The sequence below is a fragment of the Anarhichas minor genome, unplaced genomic scaffold (genome assembly GCF_050575085.1).
Source record: "Anarhichas minor isolate MPS153535 unplaced genomic scaffold, ASM5057508v1 ptg000054l, whole genome shotgun sequence".
NCBI classification, from domain to species: domain Eukaryota; kingdom Metazoa; phylum Chordata; class Actinopteri; order Perciformes; family Anarhichadidae; genus Anarhichas; species Anarhichas minor.
The window spans coordinates 908,391-933,414 of NW_027466500.1; the positions used below are offsets into that span (position 1 = coordinate 908,391).

At 40.8% G+C, this 25,024-nt stretch overlaps 4 protein-coding genes across 4 annotated transcripts; 3 read left to right on the forward strand and 1 right to left on the reverse strand.

The window, feature by feature from the left end:
• Nucleotides 1-1,477: 1,477 nt before the first annotated feature.
• Nucleotides 1,478-9,741, forward strand: LOC142931692 (max-interacting protein 1-like). The gene is made up of 6 exons (XM_076075747.1): nt 1,478-1,706; nt 2,752-2,854; nt 3,112-3,141; nt 4,499-4,613; nt 6,096-6,267; nt 6,393-9,741. The coding sequence occupies exons 1-6, from the start codon at nt 1,478-1,480 to the stop codon at nt 6,554-6,556; spliced, it is 813 nt and encodes a 270-aa protein (XP_075931862.1). The 3' UTR covers nt 6,557-9,741.
• Nucleotides 8,647-12,154, reverse strand: smndc1 (survival motor neuron domain containing 1). Its single transcript, XM_076075746.1, has 6 exons — nt 11,996-12,154; nt 11,516-11,635; nt 10,472-10,614; nt 9,955-10,110; nt 9,478-9,631; nt 8,647-9,255 (listed from the first exon to the last, which is right to left on the reverse strand). Exons 2-6 carry the CDS (start codon nt 11,633-11,635, stop codon nt 9,118-9,120), a joined length of 711 nt encoding a protein of 236 aa, XP_075931861.1. The 5' UTR covers nt 11,996-12,154; the 3' UTR covers nt 8,647-9,117.
• A 1,505-nt stretch (nt 12,155-13,659) lies between these two features.
• On the forward strand, nt 13,660-14,944 carry LOC142931806 (alpha-2A adrenergic receptor-like). Its single transcript, XM_076075908.1, has one exon. It carries the CDS (start codon nt 13,660-13,662, stop codon nt 14,851-14,853), a length of 1,194 nt encoding a protein of 397 aa, XP_075932023.1. The 3' UTR covers nt 14,854-14,944.
• Nucleotides 14,945-22,048: 7,104 nt separating this feature from the next.
• Nucleotides 22,049-25,005, forward strand: LOC142931751 (BCL2/adenovirus E1B 19 kDa protein-interacting protein 3-like). Its single transcript, XM_076075825.1, has 6 exons — nt 22,049-22,207; nt 22,489-22,660; nt 22,784-22,844; nt 22,998-23,104; nt 23,529-23,678; nt 24,483-25,005. The coding sequence occupies exons 1-6, from the start codon at nt 22,165-22,167 to the stop codon at nt 24,523-24,525; spliced, it is 576 nt and encodes a 191-aa protein (XP_075931940.1). The 5' UTR covers nt 22,049-22,164; the 3' UTR covers nt 24,526-25,005.
• Nucleotides 25,006-25,024: the final 19 nt, after the last annotated feature.

Below are 25,024 nucleotides of genomic sequence, written 5' to 3' on the forward strand. Positions count from 1 at the left end.
TCAGGCTTTTCAGATTACTCCAGTTGGGGGTCACATTCTACACCAACCTACAGCGGGTCAGCTTTCCACGCTGCCGCTATCAGCGTGCAGCTCGCACAGTCGGTCGCCCTGCACACGAGCCTCACAGCACTTCCTGGTCCGTGTCTGACTCTTCATCTGTCCGTTTGACACGTGGGTGGCAGCAGACACAACGATCTCTGACTGTTACATTTGCATTGGGGTTATGAAGAAGCTAGGTTAACAATAGCCTTAATCAAATGAGAGGGGGGGGGGGGGGCATATTAGCAGAGAAAGTATTCCATAAACAGGCCTGTAATTGTTGGGATTTTATAAGACCATTGCATCTTTCCACAAATTCATCCTGTTTTTTTGTTTCAGTGTTGAGATCAGGACCGTCTGTGTGTGTCAGGCCTTGCCAGGCAGCTGAAATAGACTCCATGGGAGGGTGTGCTCTCTCTCTCACAGGCGTCCGTTACAGGCCTGGCCACATCTGCAGCGGGCCAGCCATCTGCACCCATTGTCTCAGAGGCACAACACAGCCCCTGCACGCATGGCTAGCCTCGTAAAGACAGGCCCTTTCCCCTCTGTCCTCATCCGTCCCTCATGGTGCGGGGAAGAAAATGACTTCTTAATCAGTCGAAAGGGACAACAGAAGTGGAAAATCAAGCTAGACGTACATTTTTTTCAATGTTATCTTAGAAAACTATAAAGATCAGGAAAGTAGGCTTACTTTCCCTATCAGGTAAATGCTGTTGAACAGAGGCAGCCCCAGCAGATGGGCTCTGATCATCCTGACATTAACCATAATCTCACTGGTTTATTCATTTCTTATCTCTATGTGAGTTTAGATTGCTTTAGATCTGGAGAACTATACAATACAGCTGGAGACGCTGAGGGGGGAACAAGAAACGATAGGGAAAAAACAATTGGATTATCTTAAACAAATAACCTCAAACTACCTCTGAAATCATATTAATATGTGGCATTCACACCGAAGGGAAAACACCTGAACACACCACCTTAATGTACCAAAAACAGACCCCAACCCTTTCCCTGTGTCTCCAATATCCAGGTTTTTAAAGTCTGTTCACATGCATTCAGACCAAACTGTGAGTGTGAAAGCGAGGCAGCTCCTATAGGTCATCATTATTTGCTTCATGTCAAGTGACATAAAGCAGCAGTCGTTACAAATGAAAGCAGGCATTATGTGTGTTATTTGTTACTCTCCTGCAGTATTGATAATGAGGATTTATTATGGGCAAGGTTGACAATGAATGCAATGTGCATGCGTTAGTGGGAGGGATTATCCACCAAGTAGGGCAAGTGGCTGAGGCTAAGGACTGCGATTCCATCGAGCCTAGTTCATTTCAGTCATCGGCTCAGTGCACAGACGGGACAAGGAGAGCGACTCCACCGCTGCCTATTTGTCAAAGCCCCCCCCCCCCGCCCCCCCCACCCCCCAAACAAAAAAGTGAAAATGGTAAAGTACATGCGACAGCACAGCGAGCTGAAACCCGAAGAGGTTCTGTCGGAGTCTGATGCGTCCATGGACCAGCAAGATTCCGGAGAATTGTCCGACTATTCTCTCAGCGACGTTTTATACTCCAAATGTTCCGCAATGGACCAAATCGGCACTTTCATGAAGACCGTGCAAGTGCTGCTCGACGCCGCAAATTACATAGAAAATATCGAGAAGAGCAACGGAAGTAAGTAAACACGGGCAGCAGGGGATATTAACACGTAATGCGCCGAGCAGACAACAATAGAGGCGAAGGCGACAAAAGACGCGCAGCGGACAGATGAGCTGGCCCGACAGCAGCCAATGATATTTCACCTGCTACTGGAAAGAAATGTACTTTAATCGACTTTACACTTCTACGATATCACCAATAGAAAGGAGGTCGGGTAATTGTCTAAATTGTTTTTTAAATTCAGAAATAAATTGCATCGCCAGAGACTGATTACATTGCAATAGCCTTCAGCTAAATTATCTTCTGCTCCCATTAAAACTGTTTTTTTTTTGCCGACCATGGAAGCCTTTCGCTGAGTAAGCACGATTAATTTATTATAAAAAAAAATATGCTTGCATTATGTGCAGATGTAGGTTATTTCATGTTGCCTGGATATTTATGATGTTTGAGACTCCCTATTTCCTATTTATGTCTTAGTCGATCGCAGCTCCCTTTCTCGCATAATTTAAACATCGCATTCAAGGACCCTCGTGCGCACACGAGCAGTGATTTACAGTTTATTTCCTCTAAACATGTTCAATTCAAAGCCCACCTATCATTTGCAGAAGCAGCTGCTGCTTCCTTGTATGTGATGTTCACATGGTTTCCACATGGAACAAATTGTAAAGTTCCCATTGGTCGGCACACATGTTCCCAGCGCAAGAGTCACGCGAGACAGCCAATCACACGCGGGTTCACGCCTGACGTCGCATGTTACTGGGAAGGAGGGCTCATGGGAACTGTAGGAGTTTTTGGGCCACACTAAGAACAGTAGAAAAACGTAATGCATGCATGTATTAATATTAGCATTTTATAAGAAGGCTTGTCTCTCTATTACACTGAAATCTATTTATTTTAGTTGAATTCCAGGGATGTGTTGCCACTGGCCACACATTTAAATTCAGGTCAAATAAGGTCACATCCATCATGCAAATCTAAGCCCTCGTGAAGCCTTTCGCTTGCAGCACGTTGGTAGAAACTGTCTGGTATTTTGAATCCTCTTGATTTTTTCCATTACCAGAATGCGAGCATGGTTATGCTTCAACGTACCCTGCAACCCAGACTGCACACCAACAGAAACTGCGTAAATTCAAGAACAGGAAATTGGACAATATTCACAATAGGTAGGTTAATGTCGATTACAAAAGGGTCTTCAAATGAGGCTAAATATAATAGCTGTGAATGTACATTTTAAATACTTCCTGATAAACAATAGTGAAATCCTTATTAGCATCGTATTATCACTTATCAGCACGATTACGGCATCATTCGTTTTTACAACAATTGGATTTGTTTGTACATATAGATTGTAGAATATGTTGTATTTTGCATCATTAAGGCTTATATAACAGTTTTGTTTGTATATTTATGATTTCAACAGGTCAGCACACAATGAACTGGAAAAGAATAGGTGAGTAAAACTAAACTAAAGAGGTAATCTGCATGTTCAGTCAGTACAGACTACACTCAGGGGTATTGAGAGACATGGAAACAGGAAGACAATGAAAACAGTGAAATGTTGTGACTGGGTAGTCATCTTAAATTCCCATTGCTATCTTTCTTCAATTAACTATTGTTATATATGCATAACAAGTGACGTGCAAAAGTCATACAGAAGAAGGAGAGGCAGACTTTTAACTCCTGCAGTAAATGAGCTTCAAGCTGATGAACCACAAGCTTTCTCCACTCTGCCATGTTTGCATATCTTGGTGCATACCATTTCAAAATGAGACGCACTGCAGGCCTATAAATCAGCTTATTATCATCACAGGACTTCAGAAAATGTGTTTTTTTCTTCAACAACTTGGAAACTCACCTATTGTGTGTGTTGGCAGTGTGTCATTTTGCAAGGCAAATAGAAGGGAGGTGTAATGCAGCCTCAGTGTTCCTGGATGACACGCAGACATTTCCCCAGTCAGCAAATGGGAAACGTCTGTTTCCAGACAACAGGGCTCCTTCCTGACAGAGACTCAGCAGCAGCAGCTTGCTATGCTATGCTATGCTATGCTATGCTATGGACACAGGATAAAGCAGCCACTGCTCTGAGCAGGACACATTTATCCAAAAATGAAATGCCCGGTTAATCCTCAAAAGCAAGCCGTGTGTGTGTGTGTGAAAGTCCCGGTTTGAGAGATGCACTAAGTGATGAGGAAGAATGGCATCTTCAAGAGCAAGGCTTATTTCATACTGGGCTATTTTATATCACAAAATGGTGGCCAATGCAGAGAGAAGAGCTGACATCACAACTTGACCTACATTTTACTACGTTATTTGAAAGGAGAGCGAGTGTCCTTTGCCAGTTCCTGCATTTTGGTCTGCATCCAGAGGCCTCGGTGGATCAGAAACAGCACAAGCTGACCTCAGCAGCTTTTCAAATCTGGGGCCAGACGGATCCATACGTAATTGCAAAAGAGTCAGATGGCGTGGCTAATTAGCCAAATGGATAAACAGATAAATCAAGTGCCTAAATATATCTGGACTGTTGCATTGCTCATCTCACATGGATTAATGCTAGCCTATCAGAATTAGAATTGATCAGCACCGATCAAATAGCGGTTTGCCTTAAACTGTTACAACACTAATCGAATTGGATAAAGAGGAAATATTATAATCTGACTTAAATCACAATCAGTGCAGCAGAGGACAATCATACATTAGTCTGGAAATCCATCATTGTGTCATGAATAATTGTTGTATAATGCACATTACTCTATGCATGCTTACTCTGAGGAGAAATGACCCGTCTTGATTACGTCTCCATCCCACAGACGAGCACATCTCCGCCTGTGTTTGGAGAGGTTGAAGTCCCTCATCCCTCTGGGACCAGACTGCAGTCGGCACACCACACTAGGACTGCTAAACAAGGCCAAAGCACATATCAAGGTGCGGTAGCCACGGTAGTATTGCACCACCATGGGATTAAGGGCTGAATTCTGTACATTTGTTGTGCTCAAAAGTAATAACGTAAAAGTATTTACATACTGTTCCCATTTGATGTACAAGGGGAGGCATCTTGCACCCATTTGATCCCTGTGAGAGTCTGAATGTGAATCCTGAGTGACGGTTTACAAACGCCTTACTTTACTAGTCAATAGACTGATCCAGGTTTTTATTTGATTTTTAGAACTACATTGTATTTTAGTCTCTTAACTCTTCTTAAGGTACACGCTGCGGTGATACTTAACGGTCCATCCAGCGTGATCCCGGTGCAGCTCGATCCGTCTACAAATGCTGCTCAATTATTTAGCCTGACATCCGCTTGAACTTTGAAATGACTTGATTAATCTTAGGAGCACCAGATCAGTCCTCGTGTTAAAGCGGCCCAGTAGCCTCAAAGCATCCAAGACTATACTTTGGCTCCCTTGATGACTACAGTCTAAAGCCAGATACGATTCTTTTGAGGGATGATTGAGGGCTGCAATATGAAAGCAATCCTGTGGCAACAGTGTGTGGGAGTTTATTACAGCGGGGGGGGGGGGGGGGGGGGGGGTAATGGATAAAGTACCTACTGTATGATGTCAACTATTGACTTTGGACTTGCCTGTTTAAAGTGCAGGATATGTGGCCCCTGAATGCTGCTGTGTTGTGTCTTTGGAACCAGAGGTTGTGAGAGTAAGAGGGCGGAGCAGCTGCTGGCAGCATCAAGAGCCACAACAGAGGCTTTTTTCTTCCACCAGCTGTAAATCTTGCTCAACAACTGGCTCGCATGTAAATGTTGCTACTTATTAATGTGCCACTGTTTTTATTTACGGCACGATCAGATGTGATGATTGCTGTGAAGTGATTGGATTACAGATGTCCGTGGGGCCTCTTCGGGACTTTGGTTATTTGTTAGCTTGTTACACATACTTAAGTAAGCGGCTTGTGTGTGTTGTTTGAAATGAACCAAAATCAAGCGTGAACAAATAAATTTAGAGCTAAGAAGGCGAAGAATGAACGTAATCTGCCAAACGCAGGGCACGATGACATTTATGTTCATTTGTATACCCATGAAGCAACTCTGCCTTTTGCATCCAGTCATATGTCACTGGTATTAACCTCACACGGAGACGCCAGCTATTCCTCGAGAATCCAACCAGCAAGTTGCAGTCATTGTGTTGAATATTTCATTAGAGCGCACAGGGGGCGTCACATTTGACGACAAACGCATTAACATCACTTCACTGCGCGCAAGACAGGTTCACCATTGTCTCATGCCGCATAGTACGTTAACCACGAGGAACATCTAGAGAGCTGCAGTCGTAACGGTGTGATTCAACGCTACGCAACTCACGTAAACACCAAATGTGGCACACACACACCGATTCTCTCCATAATCTTCACATAACAGCACAATTAACTCTTTTGCATTTCCCTCTTATGTAGAAACTTGAAGAGGTGGACCGGAGGAGTCTGCACCAGCTGGAGACCTTGGAGAGGGAACAGAGGCACCTGCAGAGGCAGCTATCCCAGCTGCAGACTCATGGAGACCGGGACCGGGTCCGTATGGACAGCCAGGGCTCCCACATGGACTCTGACCACTCAGAGTCTGACAGAGGTCAGTGTCCCAATCACAGCCTTCATCGGGTTTGCCCCCATATACACTAACGCAAGCACAACATCTAACATTTGGACTTGCACGACTCACTAAAATGAATCTGTATTCATTTGTTTTTTGTGCAGAGGAGATTGAAGTTGATGTCGAAAGCACTGCGTTCTCCCATGGAGAAATGGACAGCGTAAGCACCAGTGGTGTAAGTGACCTGGATGACATCAGCAGCCGGCAGAGCTCCGCCAGTGATGAGGGCTACTCCACATGCAGTCTAAAACTGGCCTTCTCCGCTTGAAGCACCAGCCTACATGTTTACTCCAGCTGCAGTCCTTTATGGCTCTCACCAGTACCAGCCGAAAGCTCCCATTCTCCCTTTGCAGTTTAGGTTAACTGCCTTCATGAGAAGAGCCAGCCTCAATCCCACTAAACAAAATGTCTACTCCCCCCCCCCTCCCCCCCTGAGAACCAGCCTTAAGTGTCTCCTTCCAAAAGCCAAGGGGCTCCTCTACATCAGTCTGAAACATCTTACACCACAGCCTCAAATTTAACTTCTCTGGCAATGTACAGTTTCCTCATTTTCAGAGTTGACTTAACCAATCACCTGAATGTCCCTTCACCCATTACCAGCTTGAATCAACCATACCTGCACTCAAACCTGACCCTGTAGGAACCCACGCACCAGTGTCCAACACTGAAGGGGGGACTCTACCTTTAGTCAAGTTCATCCTCTGAAACCAGCAAAAACCCTAAAAAAAAACAAAACAATACCAGCTAGAAGCTCACCATTGTCAACGTTTGCTCCATTTGCCTTGTAATAACATTGCCCTTTTTCTCTGGATAATATAATCCAGATGGCACTTCTTGACAGTGTACAAGCCAGTGGCAAGGGCTACGATGTCTGCATTCCAAACTGTTTATTACACTCGTAGACCCTCTAATTTAAGACCCTCACCCATCAGCGATCCATGTGGCGCCCCGTCTCTTGACTGAAACACAGTTGTATCCAAACAGGTGGTGCAGTCCACCCTCGTTATTCTATTGTATTTTGCATATGATTATAGTATTTATTTTTGGTATATTTAATTTAACTGTAGCTAAGTATTTGGTCATGCTTGAAAGAAAAAAAAAATGTTAGATTTCTTCACATTGTTTTTAAATAAATAGTTTACCACATTACTCGACATGAAATTTAACCCCGACTGAAGCATTTGCAGTGCTGAAGGTTTAAATGCATTACTTAAGGTTTTGTCTTTTACAGTGTGTGCAGATTCAATTTCATTATGACAGTAACAAGCTATCCCGCACTAAAGCAATAAAGCGTCTACTTTTATCACAACTGTAACTTTGGCAGAGTTCAGCACACTATTCTGTCCGTCCAACACCAAATTGCAGTTTACCACGTGCCCCGGTCGTGGCATCAATTTTAATATTCAGTAGGAAAAAATTATTGTAATTGATTTAAAAAAACAAAAAAATAGCTATGGTGCATGTGTATTGAATATAGCTATCATGTTGTGATGTGCTTTGGATTGACAAGTCTTTAAAAATGTCTGTAGCATGAACATAAACACTACAGAATACCCATTTTGATTTATACTTCAATGTTTAATACTGTATCGTTTATGTATTGTAGCATAAAAAGAACGCAGTTCAAATCCTTGACACTTGGAAACTCCCCAGTAATGATTATATGTATCTTGGACACAGAATTGCACTGCTGACCTGTTAGAGTCCATGAAACCAAATACGACATTTCAATAGGACCATTCAAATGCATCTTTCTGGTCCAAGTCCTAAGGAGATCACCAAATTGTGTCTTAACATGGGTATATGACTCTTGCACAAAGTTCCCCGTTACAGGTCGTCCACCCCCCCAACCTGTTTGGGAATCTATAAAATGCACTATGAAAAAGACTTTTAAGGAAGTATGTCAAAGCACACCCCAGAATGTTTTCTCTTGTGCGTAATCAGCCATCCAAGGTGACTTTTCTGCAAAACATGCTGCTGGTCCCCTGCTGGTACTCCGTTACAGTTCCTGAAAACTGTCTCAGGAATCTTAATAAACCTCTACTGCCCAAGCATAAGTAATGTCTTTTTTTTGGGAACACCTACCATCAATAATCTAATTTTCCACTTGGTTGTCTTGTATTGGACTGACGTGTATCATATAAATGAATCACGTCTGTAGCTAACGCTGTTCATGAAGCCTCCTGAACTAAAGTCCAACATGTCAAACTAATAAACTCTTGAGACGTATATGACAAAGAGGGTTGTAACACAGATTCATTAATAATGCTACTAGAAGTCTTTACTGCCTCCTACAGGATGAACGCATGATGTAAAAACAGTCAAAATGAGGTGGAAGCAATAAGCTAAAAACAAAAATGAAAACAAAACAATGTTTATTTCACTGTTATATACACATATTAAAACGTAAATTCAGCCATTTCAAATCAACACCGTTATTGACATTCAGACTCCTCCCACAATGGGTCAGTGCTTAAAAACCAACTTCAAATGTACAAACTAAATTCTGCAGGTGTGTATTTAGACTCCTCTTAGCAGGTATTTGGCCTCAGTGAAACCTGGACACAAACATCAAACTCTACGGCTTTCCTACAACACCACCGCTGCCTTTTTCTTGGATACCTGGTGACCGTGTGCCAACCCCCCGTTTGGATTTTATTTGCTTTTGTACCTACATAATATATAAGAAAACTACATCAATATTTCAAACAATGGCGCGCGCAAGCAATTCCATTCTTTACTTGGGAAACATAAATCTTGTAGAAACACAATGGAAATGCACCGATACAGCTTGTACACAGTGGGTTATTATACACAGAGCAGAGCAGGTCATTGTGGCATTAGATGTCTGACGTTGTATTTTGACGTGTCGTGGTACTGAGTCATTGGCTTGTCTGCAATACCACATGTTCCCACTCCCACCTTTCCATTGACGCTTTCTGGAGATGCAAATATGCTCCTCTTGACCTAGACAGAAAAACAAAAAACAAAACGTTTTCATTATTAATTGAAAACATATAGAGAATGGATTATTGAATAACTTTTACTATATACAACACACACACACTTATTCCACAGGAAGGATAAGCTAGTGGGTGAAATGTCTCAAAGAGACATCTACAGTAAATAACAATTGTCCACAATTGCCCCATGCATCATGGGTTATAAAAAAAAAAAAAAAAAAAGTACCTGTCCTTTCTTGTTCTTCGAGTAGGCTTTGTTGTTGAACTGTTGCCACTTTGACTTTTGCTCCTCCCTCTCAGTCTCCAACTCCTTCATCCTCTGAACCTTCTTCTGGGCTTTCTTCTTCTTGTACTCTCTCTGCTCGGCTATCTGCTCTTTCCTAGAAAGACAGACAACGAAGAGAAATGTATACAAATACCGTATGATGTACAAATACAATGACAAACATGATATATTAAATATGAAAAAATAACATTAGTGAGTCCAACATACAGTATAACTTAGAGGAAAACTGCATTATTGGCACCATATAACCATGAACAAAATATATGTAACTATAGTCCTGTATAAACTAAACTATTTCCGTTGAGGAAATCTATGCTGAAAGAGTTCACACTCGGTCTCATTACTTAGCGTGTGCAACGGTTTATGTGTACGCACATTAAGTGTGAGTGAGACACACAAGTTGTTTTTTGTTCATACCTTGATTTGGGCTTCCCGTCCTCGTTGGAGCGTTTCCCCTCCTCTACTGCTTTGAGGTTCTGCAGAGGAATCACTTCAGCGTTCCCGTACCCGGCAAAGGTAACGGCTGCAGTGCCGTTCTCCCGGTCTATCTCCTCAATCTCAGCCTCATACACCCTGCCAAAGAATCACGTCTGTAAGCAGGTGAGTATGAGCCAAATACTCAAGCTCTACGTAACAAGCAATGTTTCAACCAATAAATACGAATGATGAATGAATCTGTGCATTATACAACTATTGGATATTCTTTCTGTTACAATTTACCACAGGTATATGCATTTCTCACATTTGCGACCCTTAAAGTCAAACATACAGCGGCTTGTCTTAATAACTGAAGATGAACAAACAATGAGTGGACAGAACATCATCCATTAAACCATTTTTTTTTTTTAAATCAAAATGAAGAACTCAATAGGTAGTGCTAGTAGGCATGCAATTGCATATATTATTTTCATCAGAAGAGGCTGGTGATACTCACTGTCCGTCCTGATTCCAAACAGCCATACAGCTGTCTCCCACTTTCCAGCCATGCTTCGAGGGTACAGGGTCTGAGCCGTTGGTGCTAGAAGAACTTTCAGTGGGCTGTGAGGTCAGGAGGTCTTTCGTCAAGTCAATGACTTCCTGTAGAGGAAATGCAATCAAACGGTCATGGAAAACGTAAGCAAGTTTCCCCCTCGGTAAGAGGTGGGAATGAGTTATTTTCAGTGTTTTCGCTTTCCTTAAAAGCACCGTGGGGCCCTTACGACACGACTCACAGTTTAGGGTTAGCATTCTAGACAGATACGTTGGACCAATACTAACATAACACTTTAAAACTCTAAATACAAATAAAAAATATATTGTAAAATCACATTTGCTTGTTAATGACGACCTATATTCTTAAAAAGTAAGAATATATTTCACAATACTAGAACGTTATCCTGCAAGGATGCAAAGAGAGGTCTTAAGGATTTGATTATTGGAGAAGGGTTTTTAATGGACAAATAGTTTCGATATGTATGCTGTATACAAGATCAATATAAATGTATTCTACTGTGCAATATGAATATTTCATGTGTAATAATGTGAACTCCATTTAGTCAGATTATGTCTTATTTTAGTTTTACAGTTTATTATAAATGTGTGTTGTTTTTTTTTAAAAAGATGCCTCTTGTTGCACTTTTCTTGCTGTAGGACTAATAAAGGATAATCGTATATCTTCTATAAATCCTGCATGTCATCTCTACATGTGCATATTGTACACACTCGGCCAATTGAATTATATCCATTCAGTCTTTGCACTATTTGTATTGTTTCTTACAGAACACTCGACTTTTACACAGACGTTTGTTTCTTACTTTACTGTTGGTCATTGGTGCTTTTTCAGACATAATCAAATAAGATTTATACCAGCATCTATTTTCAAAACTGGGTTCAGTAGTGGTTAAAAGCAACGACTAGATGATCAGTTACATATAAAACTAAGATATCCTTCTATACGAATCCAGCAATGACAAACACGCTTCATCACATTCACACAAACCTGTAAGTCTTTCTGGAGTTTAAGGAGGTCTTCATTGTCTTGGTCGGTAGATAAAGCGACTTCTACTTGCTGTAGCTGGGCTTTGTAGCTGCTCAACTGTTTCACCAAGTCGTCCGACATCTGTGTGTTGACAAAAAAAGACGGTTTTCTAGTCAACTTGGCTAACGTTGGGTCAACTTAGCTGTATTAGCATGTCCGAGAAGCTAAAGTTAAACATATTAAATCGTAAATTAGCAATCATATAATCACACAGATTGCTTGTGTAGTGTATCACATGCAAAATGAGTGAAACATTGGCTAATAAAATCGAAGATTAAAGGAAAAACATGATAGACCGCTAGGTCACAACATTCACGTTAGCATACGCTAAGGTTAGCATCATCCCTCGGCCTCTTACGTCGACGGAGATTTTACGTACGATGTACTAACGTCAATGCTAGCAACAACACACAAACTGAAGGGGGTCGGTGTACATCTTACCTCAGTATAAATGCTCTTGACCGTTAAACACAGCAGGCATCCAAATCTCAAGTCGACAATTAGCCAAACCGACAGCTGAAAAGAACAACAGTGCGCGTTCCTTCCTCCCGTACACAAATATCCAATCGGAAGTCCAAGACAGACGCTCTCGCGATAACAAGCGAGATCAGATGAAGTCCAGAGTGGCTCGTTAGCGCCCCCAGCGGCACCATGGGTGCACTGTATCTCCAGTTTCCTGTTCATTTTCCTATACTGGTATGTACAAGCTATAACATGGAAGCATGATATATATTATATATGAATATATATATATTCATATATAATATACAATCACAAGAAAAAAGGTTGGGAACCACTGCCATAGATCATGCTGCTAGATAAATCCTATGTAAAGTATGTTGTAGTGAAGCTGTGCCAAAACAAATCATACAATACTTTGTACTTTAGTATGGATGTCAGATGACAAGAGTGTAGCATAGATATGCCTCAGAACACTAAAACTCGAACATACAACCCTTTTAATACTCCTAATGAATAAATATCATTAAGTCATTATAGTAAAACATGTGTCCTGGTGTGTCTGTCTAAATAAAATGACTTAACAATCCTAACGTAGATAACTAGCAATGCATGTCAAATCCTCAGTGTATCCTATAATCTGCACACAATAAATGAAATCTTGCTTTCAGATGTCATACTGTGCAGATTTTTGCTTAGTATTTGAGAAGAATGATTATATTTGTCTATCAAATACACAAAATGTCTCAGTTTATTCATTTTGATTTATTCTACTTTGTTATTGGTAGAGCAAATTATGCCGAACTGAAACCTTTATTTCAGTAAATGCGCCGCTCTTAACTCTCACTGCTAGTGATTGATCTCTTTAGTAAGTTGCTCCAATCCTCTCTGTAGCTGCAGGTATTATTTCAAGCTGTTTTTTCTTTCAGGATATATCTGAACATTTTGCTCATAAAGTAGAACTGCAAAACCATAAAGAGTGTACTCATAATCCATTGTAATTTAATAAACTACAGATATTACATCTATAAATCAAAAATATTGTTAATGTCATAATCAGCCTGTGGTTTCAGTGTCTAAGAGCAACACAAAATTGCTTTTTAAATCTCCAGCAGCGGATGAACTCCGCCCATTACTGATCTCACTGAAGAGGAGTCGGCATCACACATCCTCAGCGTCAGATCAAGCTCATATAAAACCACGTAGTCTCCACTTCAGCCACAACAGATGACACAATCTCCCTGAGCCAGCACTACCTGCAATGTAAGTCTGTTTTATGAAAGTTTTTTTCTCCTAAAATGTTGTTGGATGAAGAATTATTTTTCAAAGAATAGATACATGTGGAAAACTTACTGTTTTCCCATATATATATATATATATATATATATATATATATATACTGAATATATTTTGTCTTTTTGATATGAAAACTAATTTTTCTTTGTTGTCTATTTTCTTACCGACAAAGACGACAGAAGCACAGATTTTCTTCTACAAAATCTTCCAGAGGGCAAAATGAAAAGACTCCGCTCTCTCATGCTGTGTTCCTGAATGGGTGAAATTAATAGACTGCTGGCGAGCACAGCTTCCAAACCTCCTGAAAGAGCGCTGGTCGGACGCAATCATCGACACCGCAACTCACTCTGATGGGTTGTCTTAACTTCACCAGCGGAAATGAGACCTTGCCCGGCAGCCACCTTTATACCGTGCAGACCTCTGTGCCTTTAACGATCCTCGTGGGTTTCCTCATCCTGCTAACTGTGTTTGGAAATGTAATGGTAGTTATCGCTGTGACCACAAGCCGAGCCCTGAGAGCACCTCAGAACTTGTTTTTAGTCTCTTTGGCATGCGCGGACATTCTGGTCGCCACCTTAGTGATGCCGTTCTCTTTAGCCAATGAACTGACGGGTTCCTGGTACTTTGGTAAAGTGTGGTGCGAGATCTACCTGGCTTTGGATGTGCTCTTCTGCACCTCATCCATCGTTCACCTGTGCGCCATCAGCCTGGACCGATACTGGTCCGTCTCTCAAGCGATCGAGTACAACCTGAGGAGGACGCCGCGCAGGATTAAATGCACAGTCTTCATAGTTTGGGTTCTGGCGGCAATCATTTCATTCCCTCCGCTCATCACGATGAAGAAGGACGAGGGTAAAGAAGACAGCCCGAAATGTAAAATCAATGACGAGAAATGGTACATCATCTTCTCCAGCACTGCCTCTTTCTTTGCACCCTGCGTCATCATGATTATGGTGTACCTTCGAATATACCAGATTGCCAAGAACAGAACAAGAGCCCAGCCAGGTGAAAGGCAGAGAGAATGTCGCAATCCAGAAGACAAGAAGTGTGGCTTAGACCCTCTGGAAAGAGAAGACGGAGAAGGGAGGGAGGCGGGAGAGGCGGGCGGTGGAGAGATCAATGGGCTAGATGTGGAGGACGAGCCCTCCTCGTCCGATGGGAATGAAACCGTCCTTTGTTCCCTGAAGAAGAAGAAGGCTTTACGAACAACCAAAGTGGCTCAGGAGAAACCCGGAGAAACTTCTCCACAGCCCTGTGTGAGAGTGAGCAAGTGGAGAGGAAGGCAGTACAGAGAGAGGCGCTTCACATTTGTTCTGGCTGTGGTCATGGGAGTGTTTGTTCTTTGCTGGTTCCCCTTTTTCTTCACATACACGCTCACCACTGTGTGTGACACCAGCTGCGTCCCGGAAACATTGTTCAAAATGTTCTTCTGGTTCGGTTACTGCAATAGCTCCCTAAATCCTGTGATATACACGATATTCAATAACGACTTCAGGAGGTCTTTTAAAAAGATCCTTTGTAAAAGGGACAGAAGAGGTTTATGAATAAGATTTGAATGTATACATTTCAAAAACAGCGTTTTGCCCATCTCTATTAAGGCTCCTATCAGCAGTGTAAATATAACATTAAAAAGGTATTTATAGAAGATTTGAAAAATGTGACATGTAGCATGTTTTGCTTTAGTGTTTCAACATTTAGTGTGCTTCCACATCAGTACATGTTTGTAACATTAAATCATGCAACAGCGATTTAATGTGCAGTTTGTTTTACAGCCAGTATTACACTGTGACAACCTGTGAGTTTACATTGCACATTTGTGACAACATGGATGATACATTTTCTACACGTGTGTATTTGTAACAGCACTTAAATGTATCAGTCAACTACCAGATATCATCTCTCATGATTTGGGTACTCATTGTATTAAACTTGAATGATTTAGACATAAAACTAAAGTTTACTGTGAAACTGTGAGTGAAAATAATAATGTTTGTAACATAGAGGCAGACTACTGGCGCTCATATCACTACTATCTAACCTCATTCATTGTAGTGCAACAAATATCACACTGCAATCCACTGAAATGTCAATAGTTTGTAAACAAACATGGCCAGTGATTTCATTATGACTGAAAACTCAATCATGTGCTCATGACAGTAATTATCCTGCGAGAGGAATGAAATGCCAAACTGATGCCTATTATTTGGAAAGTATGCCCCTCTCTCGATAATTGGACAGAACAATGAAAGGAAAGACAGATTTAGAGAAGTAGATGATTGTAAATGCTACAGTATTGCCAAATTTAAAAAAAAATGATTCATCTTTGTACAATAGTACAAACAATAGCAAGAGCACCTGAAAGCAGATTGTACCTGAAAAGATATTATTCCCCATATTACCAACAATCTCCTTCACTCATAACAAGCACGAGAACGTGACAATTATAGGACAAGAAGATTACGCCTAGGAGGTACAAGTGGCACAACAATATTGAAATGGAGTTTATCATGAATCACAGGCCTTCATATCAGGATATCATTAAATCATCCCCTGGAGTCAAACAAAAAACCATTCAGCAAGAGAGATACGAGTGGCTGCTGCAAATTACACTGTGAGGTTAATCAACATCCGCACAAGCTTATGCGTGTGGTGTTCTCCTATACGTGGACCGATATCAGCATTCTTCATCTCTTCTGCTTTTTTAGCACGCTGTTAACAGCACTTTGGACTTTTTTCATATAAACTTTTCTTCAACAAATAGACTTGCGGACTCCTATCAGTCTGTGAAACTGGAAATTGTGTAAATGCACCATCCATAACGGCTTTAACTTAGCAAACATTTCTACCAATCACCTCTCGTGTATATACAGTAAATAACACAGTGATTCCCATGACTTGCTCTCTGGGACTCGGGTGTTTTGAGATTCCTGTGGTACACATGTTTGGGTTCAACCACGTCTGCGAGTCTTAAAATACAACATATCTTACTTACCACAAATGGCAAATCAAAGACCTACTGTATTGCTGCTCTGTTCCCACGAACGATCTGACACGGGAAATATGAGAAAACATTGGTATTTGAAGCTTTTTGGGCAATGACAAGGAATGCAAGATAAAGCTGTTTTGGCAAAGTTGTTCAATCAATATGAGGCTTTGGTGTCATTATGTTTAAACTGGACGGCGGGAAAGCTCTGCCATAACAGCACTTAAATAAACTCACTGATTATTATAGTTCTAACAGAAGTAGCTGTTTATATATTAATACGTAGAAATCCACATTATAGTGTACCTTAAAATATTTGCGAAACAGTCCTCAGAATATTTTTTCTTGGCCCTGATTAATGTGTCTGTGAAAATTAAAGGGCAACCTTTAATTAAAATGACAACTATAATAAAGTCTGTCGTTGTGCTTGAGCAGCAGGACGCATACAGTAAAAGTTTAAGGCTCACACTCTCCAAGCAATAGAGATTAAATGCCAAAATAACCATGACAGCACTTGAAACAATGGAATCCTCAGAGTTGACATGGCAGTATCTCGTGATCAGTCTTCTACGCCTCACTCACATCTCTATAAATCATGGCTGCTTACAAGCTGTAAACAGTTGGTCACTGTTACTACTCCCAGCGTCACACGTCCTCTCTCGCTGTCTGCCCAGAATTATTTATTGCCCCTCTAAAGGCCACTTCAGAACATCACAATTCATGCTCGTGACACCGGGGATTATAAAACGATGCTTTATAGGCGGCTTCTGGCAGGCGTTCCCACAACTTTCACACAGCTCCCCAGTCAGCCTTCTCCATTTTTTTTTTCTTGTATTTCATCCGTATTCCTCCCGCCCTCAGCTCAATAGGTGCTTCTTAAAGCTGCTGGTCATGTATCTTAAACAGGCTGGCGGATTAGAGACCAAAGAGGACCGACCGCATCCCAGACATCAGACAGAGGCATCAAGACCATCCGAACAACTTTAAACCATCGCTAGTGATGAATAGAGTGTTTTTAATTGAATGTTGGGTCATTCATTATGGATTGAGCACCATGCATCGTGCACACTGGGGCATACATTGCTTCCCCCCCCTCTTGAATTGATAAGGATGTGAGATAATCTAATAATGTTGTGAGGGATGTAAGCAGCAGAAAGATCCTGTTTAATTTGCCTCATGCAATCCCTGTTTCTTGCTCTACTCTGCTCACCATTGCATCTACATTGCACATTTCACTCAACAGAAATTGTCTCGTTGTAACCCATAGTTTTTGAATGTGTTTAAAGTATTTGATTATAATATTGCTAGTTGTCCCAAGTATGCAGAAGATGAAGTATTGGTATTTTCCGAATTTAGCTTTTCCAGTCCTGAAGAAAGGGATTGTTGTTATGAGTATTTAGGATATACAAAGTTAGCTTCAGCTTACATTTTCTTAGCACATGCTTGTCTGGAAGTTGACAGAGCCAAAGCGCAGTGGGATGATGTGGAATTCACCAAATATATCAGATGTATCAACAAACAGAAGTTCATTCTTTGGGGACAGCCAATATACTCTTTACTCATTCATGCTTTCGTTGAATCATATTTTACCTTTTCTTGTTTCCACATACAACACAAATTATCTTTTCATTTTGAGCCTATTAAAAACAATTTCCAAAGTATTAAAATAAAAAGTAGTAAAGTATTTTAATAGAAAACTAAAAATCTGTTTTACAGAATATTCTGAATTTCTCTGACATTCCAGTAACAAGTGCCTTTTGGGTACATGTGTGTGTGTGTGGGTGAGAGAGAAGAAAAGAGGGGGCAATGGGATGAAAAAGTTAAAGGCCGAGACGTTAAAAATGGGTTTTACTAATTCGTCTTGAGAGACAATGACTAAAAACACTGATGCTTCTTGCTAATCACCCTCAAAAGTAGAAATACTGTGCCCCTGTGAAGCTCCATGCACCCTCCACAGCAATGCTTTATATGCTCTGCAGCGAATCTTCATTGATACCACATTAAGCGCTGGCAAATCTCCTGCTCCGGACACCATAAGTCTTCCTTAGCCATCTTGTCCTGTCTGTGCTATCGATCGTATCCAATTCCAGTCTGGCCCACTCTCCTCCTCATGCACAAGATTCTGCACAGCACCCCCGCCCCGCCCAGGACGATGATGTCGGCCCCACACACACACACACACACACACACACACACACACACACACACACACACACACACACACACACACACACACACACACACACACACACACACACACACACACACACACACACACACACACACACACACAGAGTAAACACCAACTCCTGATAAAGTTTACTGTGATTGTACTTTATCTGTCCTCACCAGCCAGCTGTTGTGGACAAGAACTCATCCATCAGTATGCTGTCAGTTAACAAACACCTACTCACAGACAGAGCAAGCTGTAACACTGTCATCCACTTCAAGGGTGTCAACATTGTCTGTTTTACCTCTTTTTGGCAGGTTCTCAGGCAACAAGGCAAGCCTATACCGACTACTGTCGAGGATGAATCATCAGCCATAAGACATGATTACTGTTTGAAATGGAAACAGGACATGACCACATCATGCGGATGGAGTGGAATCAATATCTGAGGTTATTACTCGTAGAAACAAAGATTTCTAAGGGTGTCAGTCACGACTGCAAACTATTTTCTGCATATTTGCAGATAACATCAATTTCCCAGGCAAGATAATATTCCACATGTTTGGAAATAAATGATTAAAAGACAAACTTAATCAATTGTGTATGGCTACATTCTTAAAACTAACCAACATGAATAAAAAGCAATTTAAGCAAGATAATACACTGACTTTTTACATGTTTTTGATTGTGGTCAGGCTTAAATATCATGCTAAATCCAATTGAATTGTATTGGTTTAGCATAATGCCAGTTGATTTAGTGGATTCAGAGGAGCGTGTGGTCGCAGTTACCTCTACTGTCAGCAGGTGGCGCCTCGTGTGGTCACTTCCGGGTGATGTATATTGACATGGTTCCCTTTCCTTAGAAATGCAGAAAGTGCAATGTAGATCTGTTCAAACCCTGAAAAGGTAAACATCAGAAATGTTTAAATATATTGTATGCAGTCCGTTTTGTTTAAGATGTTGCTAGAAACAACTGAACGCCACCAATCCCCTTAGCCCATATCTCCCTCTTGTGTAGCTAACAGTTAGCTAATCTAGCTAGCTAGTTTTTACACTTTAAGACGTTTGATTTGATTAACAGCTACGGTGTGCTCGCATTTATTTGTGCGCAAGTTAGAAGAAAAAAGCGCAGGTGGTTTAGCGACACTTACCGGCTTTTTGAACACATTTCCATTGTCTTCAAACAGACGTTTAAAGACAATCCATTGGAACACGTAAAATCGGTGAACTTCAAATGGACATTTAGCTTTAACGTTAACCTGCAAACTAAGTTCGTTTTCCTAAATTGCTTAGAAAATGGCAACCGGAAGTGACATATCTCCTTGCGCCACTAACGGTACGTGAGAAAGAAGTGTTCGATCTCCATTGATGAATAAAGAGAACATACAATACGTGTAAATATCCCTTTAAAACTAATTAAAGCACTGAATTTGGACTTGATTAATTTGCATTGAGTTACAGATTCTAGGCACTTGACTGTATGTAATATTGTATCTATTGTATTTTCAGCTATTTAAATATCTTGCACCTCTTTTTGTCTGTATATATTTCTGTAGTTTTAGTTTGTTCTTGTGTAATGTTGTACAATGATTACTGACCTCTTCATCCTGGCAATGGCATGCTATGGTACCCGTGCTTGATGTCCTTATACCTTTTGAGTTTCACTTTATTCATTCTTTCTCTGTCTTGCTGAGGCGAGACAGGATGTCCCTTTCTTGTGCTCTAAGACATTAAGTCTGATAATAGATTATCTTTGGTTATCGGGGATAGACTTCCAGATGGTAATTTCTGGTTTAATTTAATGGCCTTAAGGGGGGGGCGGACTTCCTTCCTTGGGGTTTTGGGCAGTATAATTTAGTGTGTGTGTGTGTGTCTTTCTTCATTATTTGGACAGATACCGCTTTGAGTTTTTTCTTCTAAAACTCAAACTAAGGCCATTGCTGGTGTGAGTACAGAAATAGGGCAAAGTAAGTTTTTCCTGTTTTTGTTGTTATTTAATAACTGTATATCATTCATCAGATTATGTGTTGAACTCTAAATAAAGCTTAAAGCCATGTGGCACACATGAAATGGCGAATAGCTCAGTGGAGAGATATAACACTGTAAATGCATCCATTCTAGTTCATACGCCATCTGGTGAGAGAATGTTTGTAATGAGAGCTGGGATGTGAAGCGGAACCCAACATTCATAACACTTAACACAATTACAGCCAATATTGCATCCGTCATAAATTCTGACAGCACGACATGAAAATCTAAACAACTTACGCCAGCAGAATATAATATTATTTGAGATATTACCTGTGATAAATTCTTTTTCGCGTATGTTTCCATAAATGTTTATTTAGTTGTTATTGAGCAACATAGATGTGTGTACTGTTGATTGAATCCACATCACTGAGATTTTTTCATATGTTGTACAACATTAAACAGAGCTGGAAATAATACCCTCAAGAGGCTTATTAGAATGTACGGGCTTTGTTTAGGAAAATCATGTGAACATAATTTGTATTTTGAGGCTTAGCTACTTTTTTGGCTGTTATGTTACTGACTCGAACAATGAGAAATTCTGTAGCGATTACTCGTCCTCACAATGCCGTCATCTGTTACTCTGTATGATCTGGCTGGTTCACAAGTGAAATCCCAGGTATTCTCATGCAGTGTGGCAAAAACTGAGTAAACAGATGCTTTATCAATATGTATCTCCCTGAGACTGTGTTTTTTTATTCACTGCTCTCTCAAGACATGTGACAAAATAGAAACACGTGCTTCTGATTATAACCTGTAAACAATGACTTTCTGTTTAAAAGGATAACTAGAACCTTTCTTTCGTGGTTAACCAAGTAAGTTATCTCTGTTTTGAAGTGATCTAGTAAACTCAATATATTCCATTTAGACATGGTCTGCCAGGAACGACAATAAAAAAGCCCCCTCAATTTTAGAAATAATTAAATTTTGCAAGAATAATGAGTCATGCTCATTTCCATGGCAGCAAACAGCCAGTCCATCAGTGGAGACTTATTTTCTTGGTGAATAGCCTTCTGTGCTCCTGATGTCAGGGCGCAAACTCTAAACCAGAACGCATGTGCTTAGCATACATGTAATGTAATCACAGAAGGATAGGGACTCTTGGACACTGATCAATACAGGACAGTCATATAGATGTATAATTTAGTACATGTACATATTGACCACAGCACATTCATTATTACATTTTTATTTGGGGGGGGGGGGGGGGTTGGCCAATCACTTGCACCATGTGCAGTTACGCCCTCTGCAGACGCGTGTGTGGAGCTGCTATAATAAGTAAGATTCACCCAAATTGTAAAACAAGCTGACATGTGCAGTCTCTTTCGGTTGTAAAACATAATGTTACAAAACAAAGCTTAAGAAACTTGACGATCATGTTTATTGAGGTCGTTGAGGAAGCGTGTCCGGGCATGCGCTCTCTCTCTCTCTCTCTCTCTCTCTCGCTCCCTCTCTCTCCCTCTCCCTCTCCCTTTCTCTCTCTCGGGTGGCAGGACCCGCGCTCGGTCTGCGTGCTGTGCGAGCCAATCGCATTGTAGAAAAACACAATATTGCGTCATTGTTATTGTGGTGGTTTGGAGCTCCAGCTGTTGACAGAGATTGCGCCACCACGCTTTCATTTAGGCCTCTAACGCTGCGTTAACGGGTGGACCCGCAAGATTACACTATAGCACCATGTCGATCCAAAAGGACATTTCGTCGGATGAGAGTTTGCAAGGTAAACGACAACAGCTCGTGGCTCATCAGTGTTTAAACTACCGATAGACGTCGTTAAGAAAACACAAGGTGACGTTAGATCACACTTACTTACGTAAAGGATGAGCTTAACAGTCGACGTGTCTATGCCTGCTTAACGTTATTATATCGATCTAGAACCAGTGACCTAGTTATAGTGAATAAGGCTGCAAAATCAAAGCGCCTTCAAGCCACGTCTGTTTGCTATTGTACCTCTACCCTACTGATATACCAATCGCATTGAGACTATGCATTTTATTTAAGGATCCTGGGTTGAGCTGCATTTCAGTGGCAATGGCTCTCAGAGCACTAGTCATCACGGAAGCCAGGAGCAAATCCCCACGTCCGTCCTGGAGGATGACGTGGAGAAAATGCTGCTGGAAGCGCAGCACGAGTCGGGCAGAAACAGCTCCAAAGGAAGCTCTCAGTGCAACAGGTTTGTGGGGGGGAAAAGAGGAAGCACTGTCTGTGTTTTTCTTTCTTGTAGCCTATGTTGTGTAATACAGCTCATACATGTGTCATTGAATGACCACAGTGTGTGTTGTCTTCCTCACAACAGCCCACTTAGAGCCCTGACCCCCCTTCTTCTGTTGCGAGGCTCAGAGGCCAGCAGCTCACAGGTATAGGTGTTAGCACCATTGAACAGTATCATAATCTATTATCCAAGTCTAATTCATTTAGTGTAGTTTTATGGAATTCTTCCTAAGATGTTTGTTTTCAAATACTAGTGGTGGCCAAATTGTTGCTTGAATATCCACAATTTGTGTTTTTAGTCAGATGAAGACTTCCAAGAAAGAAGACGGGAAGTAGAGAACATGATGAAGAAAAATGCTGACTGGATCTGGGACTGGTCTAGTCGCCCTGAGAACAATCCACCAAAGTATGTAGCCACCACTCATTAGGTTTCTCTCAGTATTAAGTAGGATTTATTTTTTTGTTTCAGTGGTGCTATCTTAGTCAACACAATTATTCCAAAATAATATTCCAAAAAGTGTCAAAAATAGCTGGTGACTATGACCCACTTGAATGTCTTTGGCATGCACATGTAATCAATACCAATGGAAACATAGTGATTAATGATTACAGAGTAGGTAGTCATTACAGGGATGGTGGAGCTAACAGTAGGGAATTGTTAACTCTATTGTACTAATCTTTTACACATATTAGCCTAAATGTATATTTACTTTACCCCATGATTTGTAATTGTAAGAATGAAAAAAAGATGTCTGTGTGTGTGTGTGTGTGTGCTGGCTGACATTAGACTGACACTCAAAACAGTGAAAAATTAATGTGCTTCTCCGTAGGGAGTTCCTGCTGAAGCACCCTAAGCGCTCGACCTCTCTCAGCATTAGGAACACCAGCGTCATGAAGAAGGGAGGCGTTCTCTCTGCTGACTTTCTGAAGCTTTTCCTTCCTTCTTTAATCATTTCTCACATAATTGCCATTGGCCTTGGGTAAGCAACATCATTTAATCTCTAACTCTGGCAATTACAGTATCTCAAAAACTAAAAAAACATTCAATGAGAACCTTTAGAGGAAATTGCTGACGGATCCTTAGAATAATGTTTAAAGCCCCGATTTTTGACCAGATTCAATTGATTATCTTCATATAAATAATGGAATCATTTGACTTACAGATCAAAAATGTATTTGGTATTTCTTTAGATAATCATACATGAAAAAAATTGAAATGTTCTTCTACTGTTTTTTCTACTGTTTACTGCTGATGCAAAAAGATCTTTAACAGCACCAACACAGCATGAATAATTTAGTGGTTATCTAATATTAGTCTCTGCATTAAATGGCATGTCCATCAATTTGAGAGTGATAGATCCCAGCCCTGTGTTTAGATGTTTGGTGGTGAAACAACAGTTTTATTTACGTCTCCATTATGACATTCATAAACATTGATCTTACCTCTGTGAACCTCTAACATGTAGAGTAGAACAGAACATTTTACCACAGCAGAATACAGCTGTTTTAAAACCTAAATATCCAAAGGCAACCTATAAGGTTTCCTCATGTTCAGTGTCTCAGATTTAGTGGGCAAACGGTAAAAGTAAACTGCTAGTGTGCTCAAAAAAAAAAATGGCACAGGTATTTTTTCTAGTGACAAACTTGTGGTGATAGAGGCATCAAATCCCAGCTTCAGTGTAGTTATATGTATTTCAGAATGTCATTTTTTTCTTAGATTTCTTTTGTTTTGTATATTTTGTTCTCAGCACCATCACATATTACATGTTTCTCTCTTCTTTCAGGATATATATTGGGAAGCGTCTAACCTCCCACAACACCTACTGAGTAGGATGGTGGACACCTTGATGTGACCACCCAAGCATGCCTTAAAATGGGACCTTCTGATGACTGAGGGGAGACGTGGCCATGTGAAACGGTCCAATTTGATTGAGTTAATTAAGGATCTGTCATTGCTGTTTCGTGGTGTTTACTCCTGAACACAACAGTGACCAATCCTGCTAGCCTGGAGATGACTGTTCTGCTGCTTCCTGCTCCTTAAATCTGCACGTTGGGGAACTGTAATGTACGCCATTGCCTTTTTTTGTTTTGCAGTGAGAGATCACTTTTGATTTAAAATGATTTATACATTTTTCTTCTTAATCGGCTTTGAAGAAAGGAAAGTGTTTTGACTTGTAATTTACATTTATTTGTCCTCATTAGATTGCTAAATTGTTGTGCAGTTGTAAATTGTGATGATAAGAAAGCATTATTAAGCACATATGGGCCATGTTGTTCATCCTACACACAATAAAAGCTGGAAATGCACGTATGACCCTGATGGATT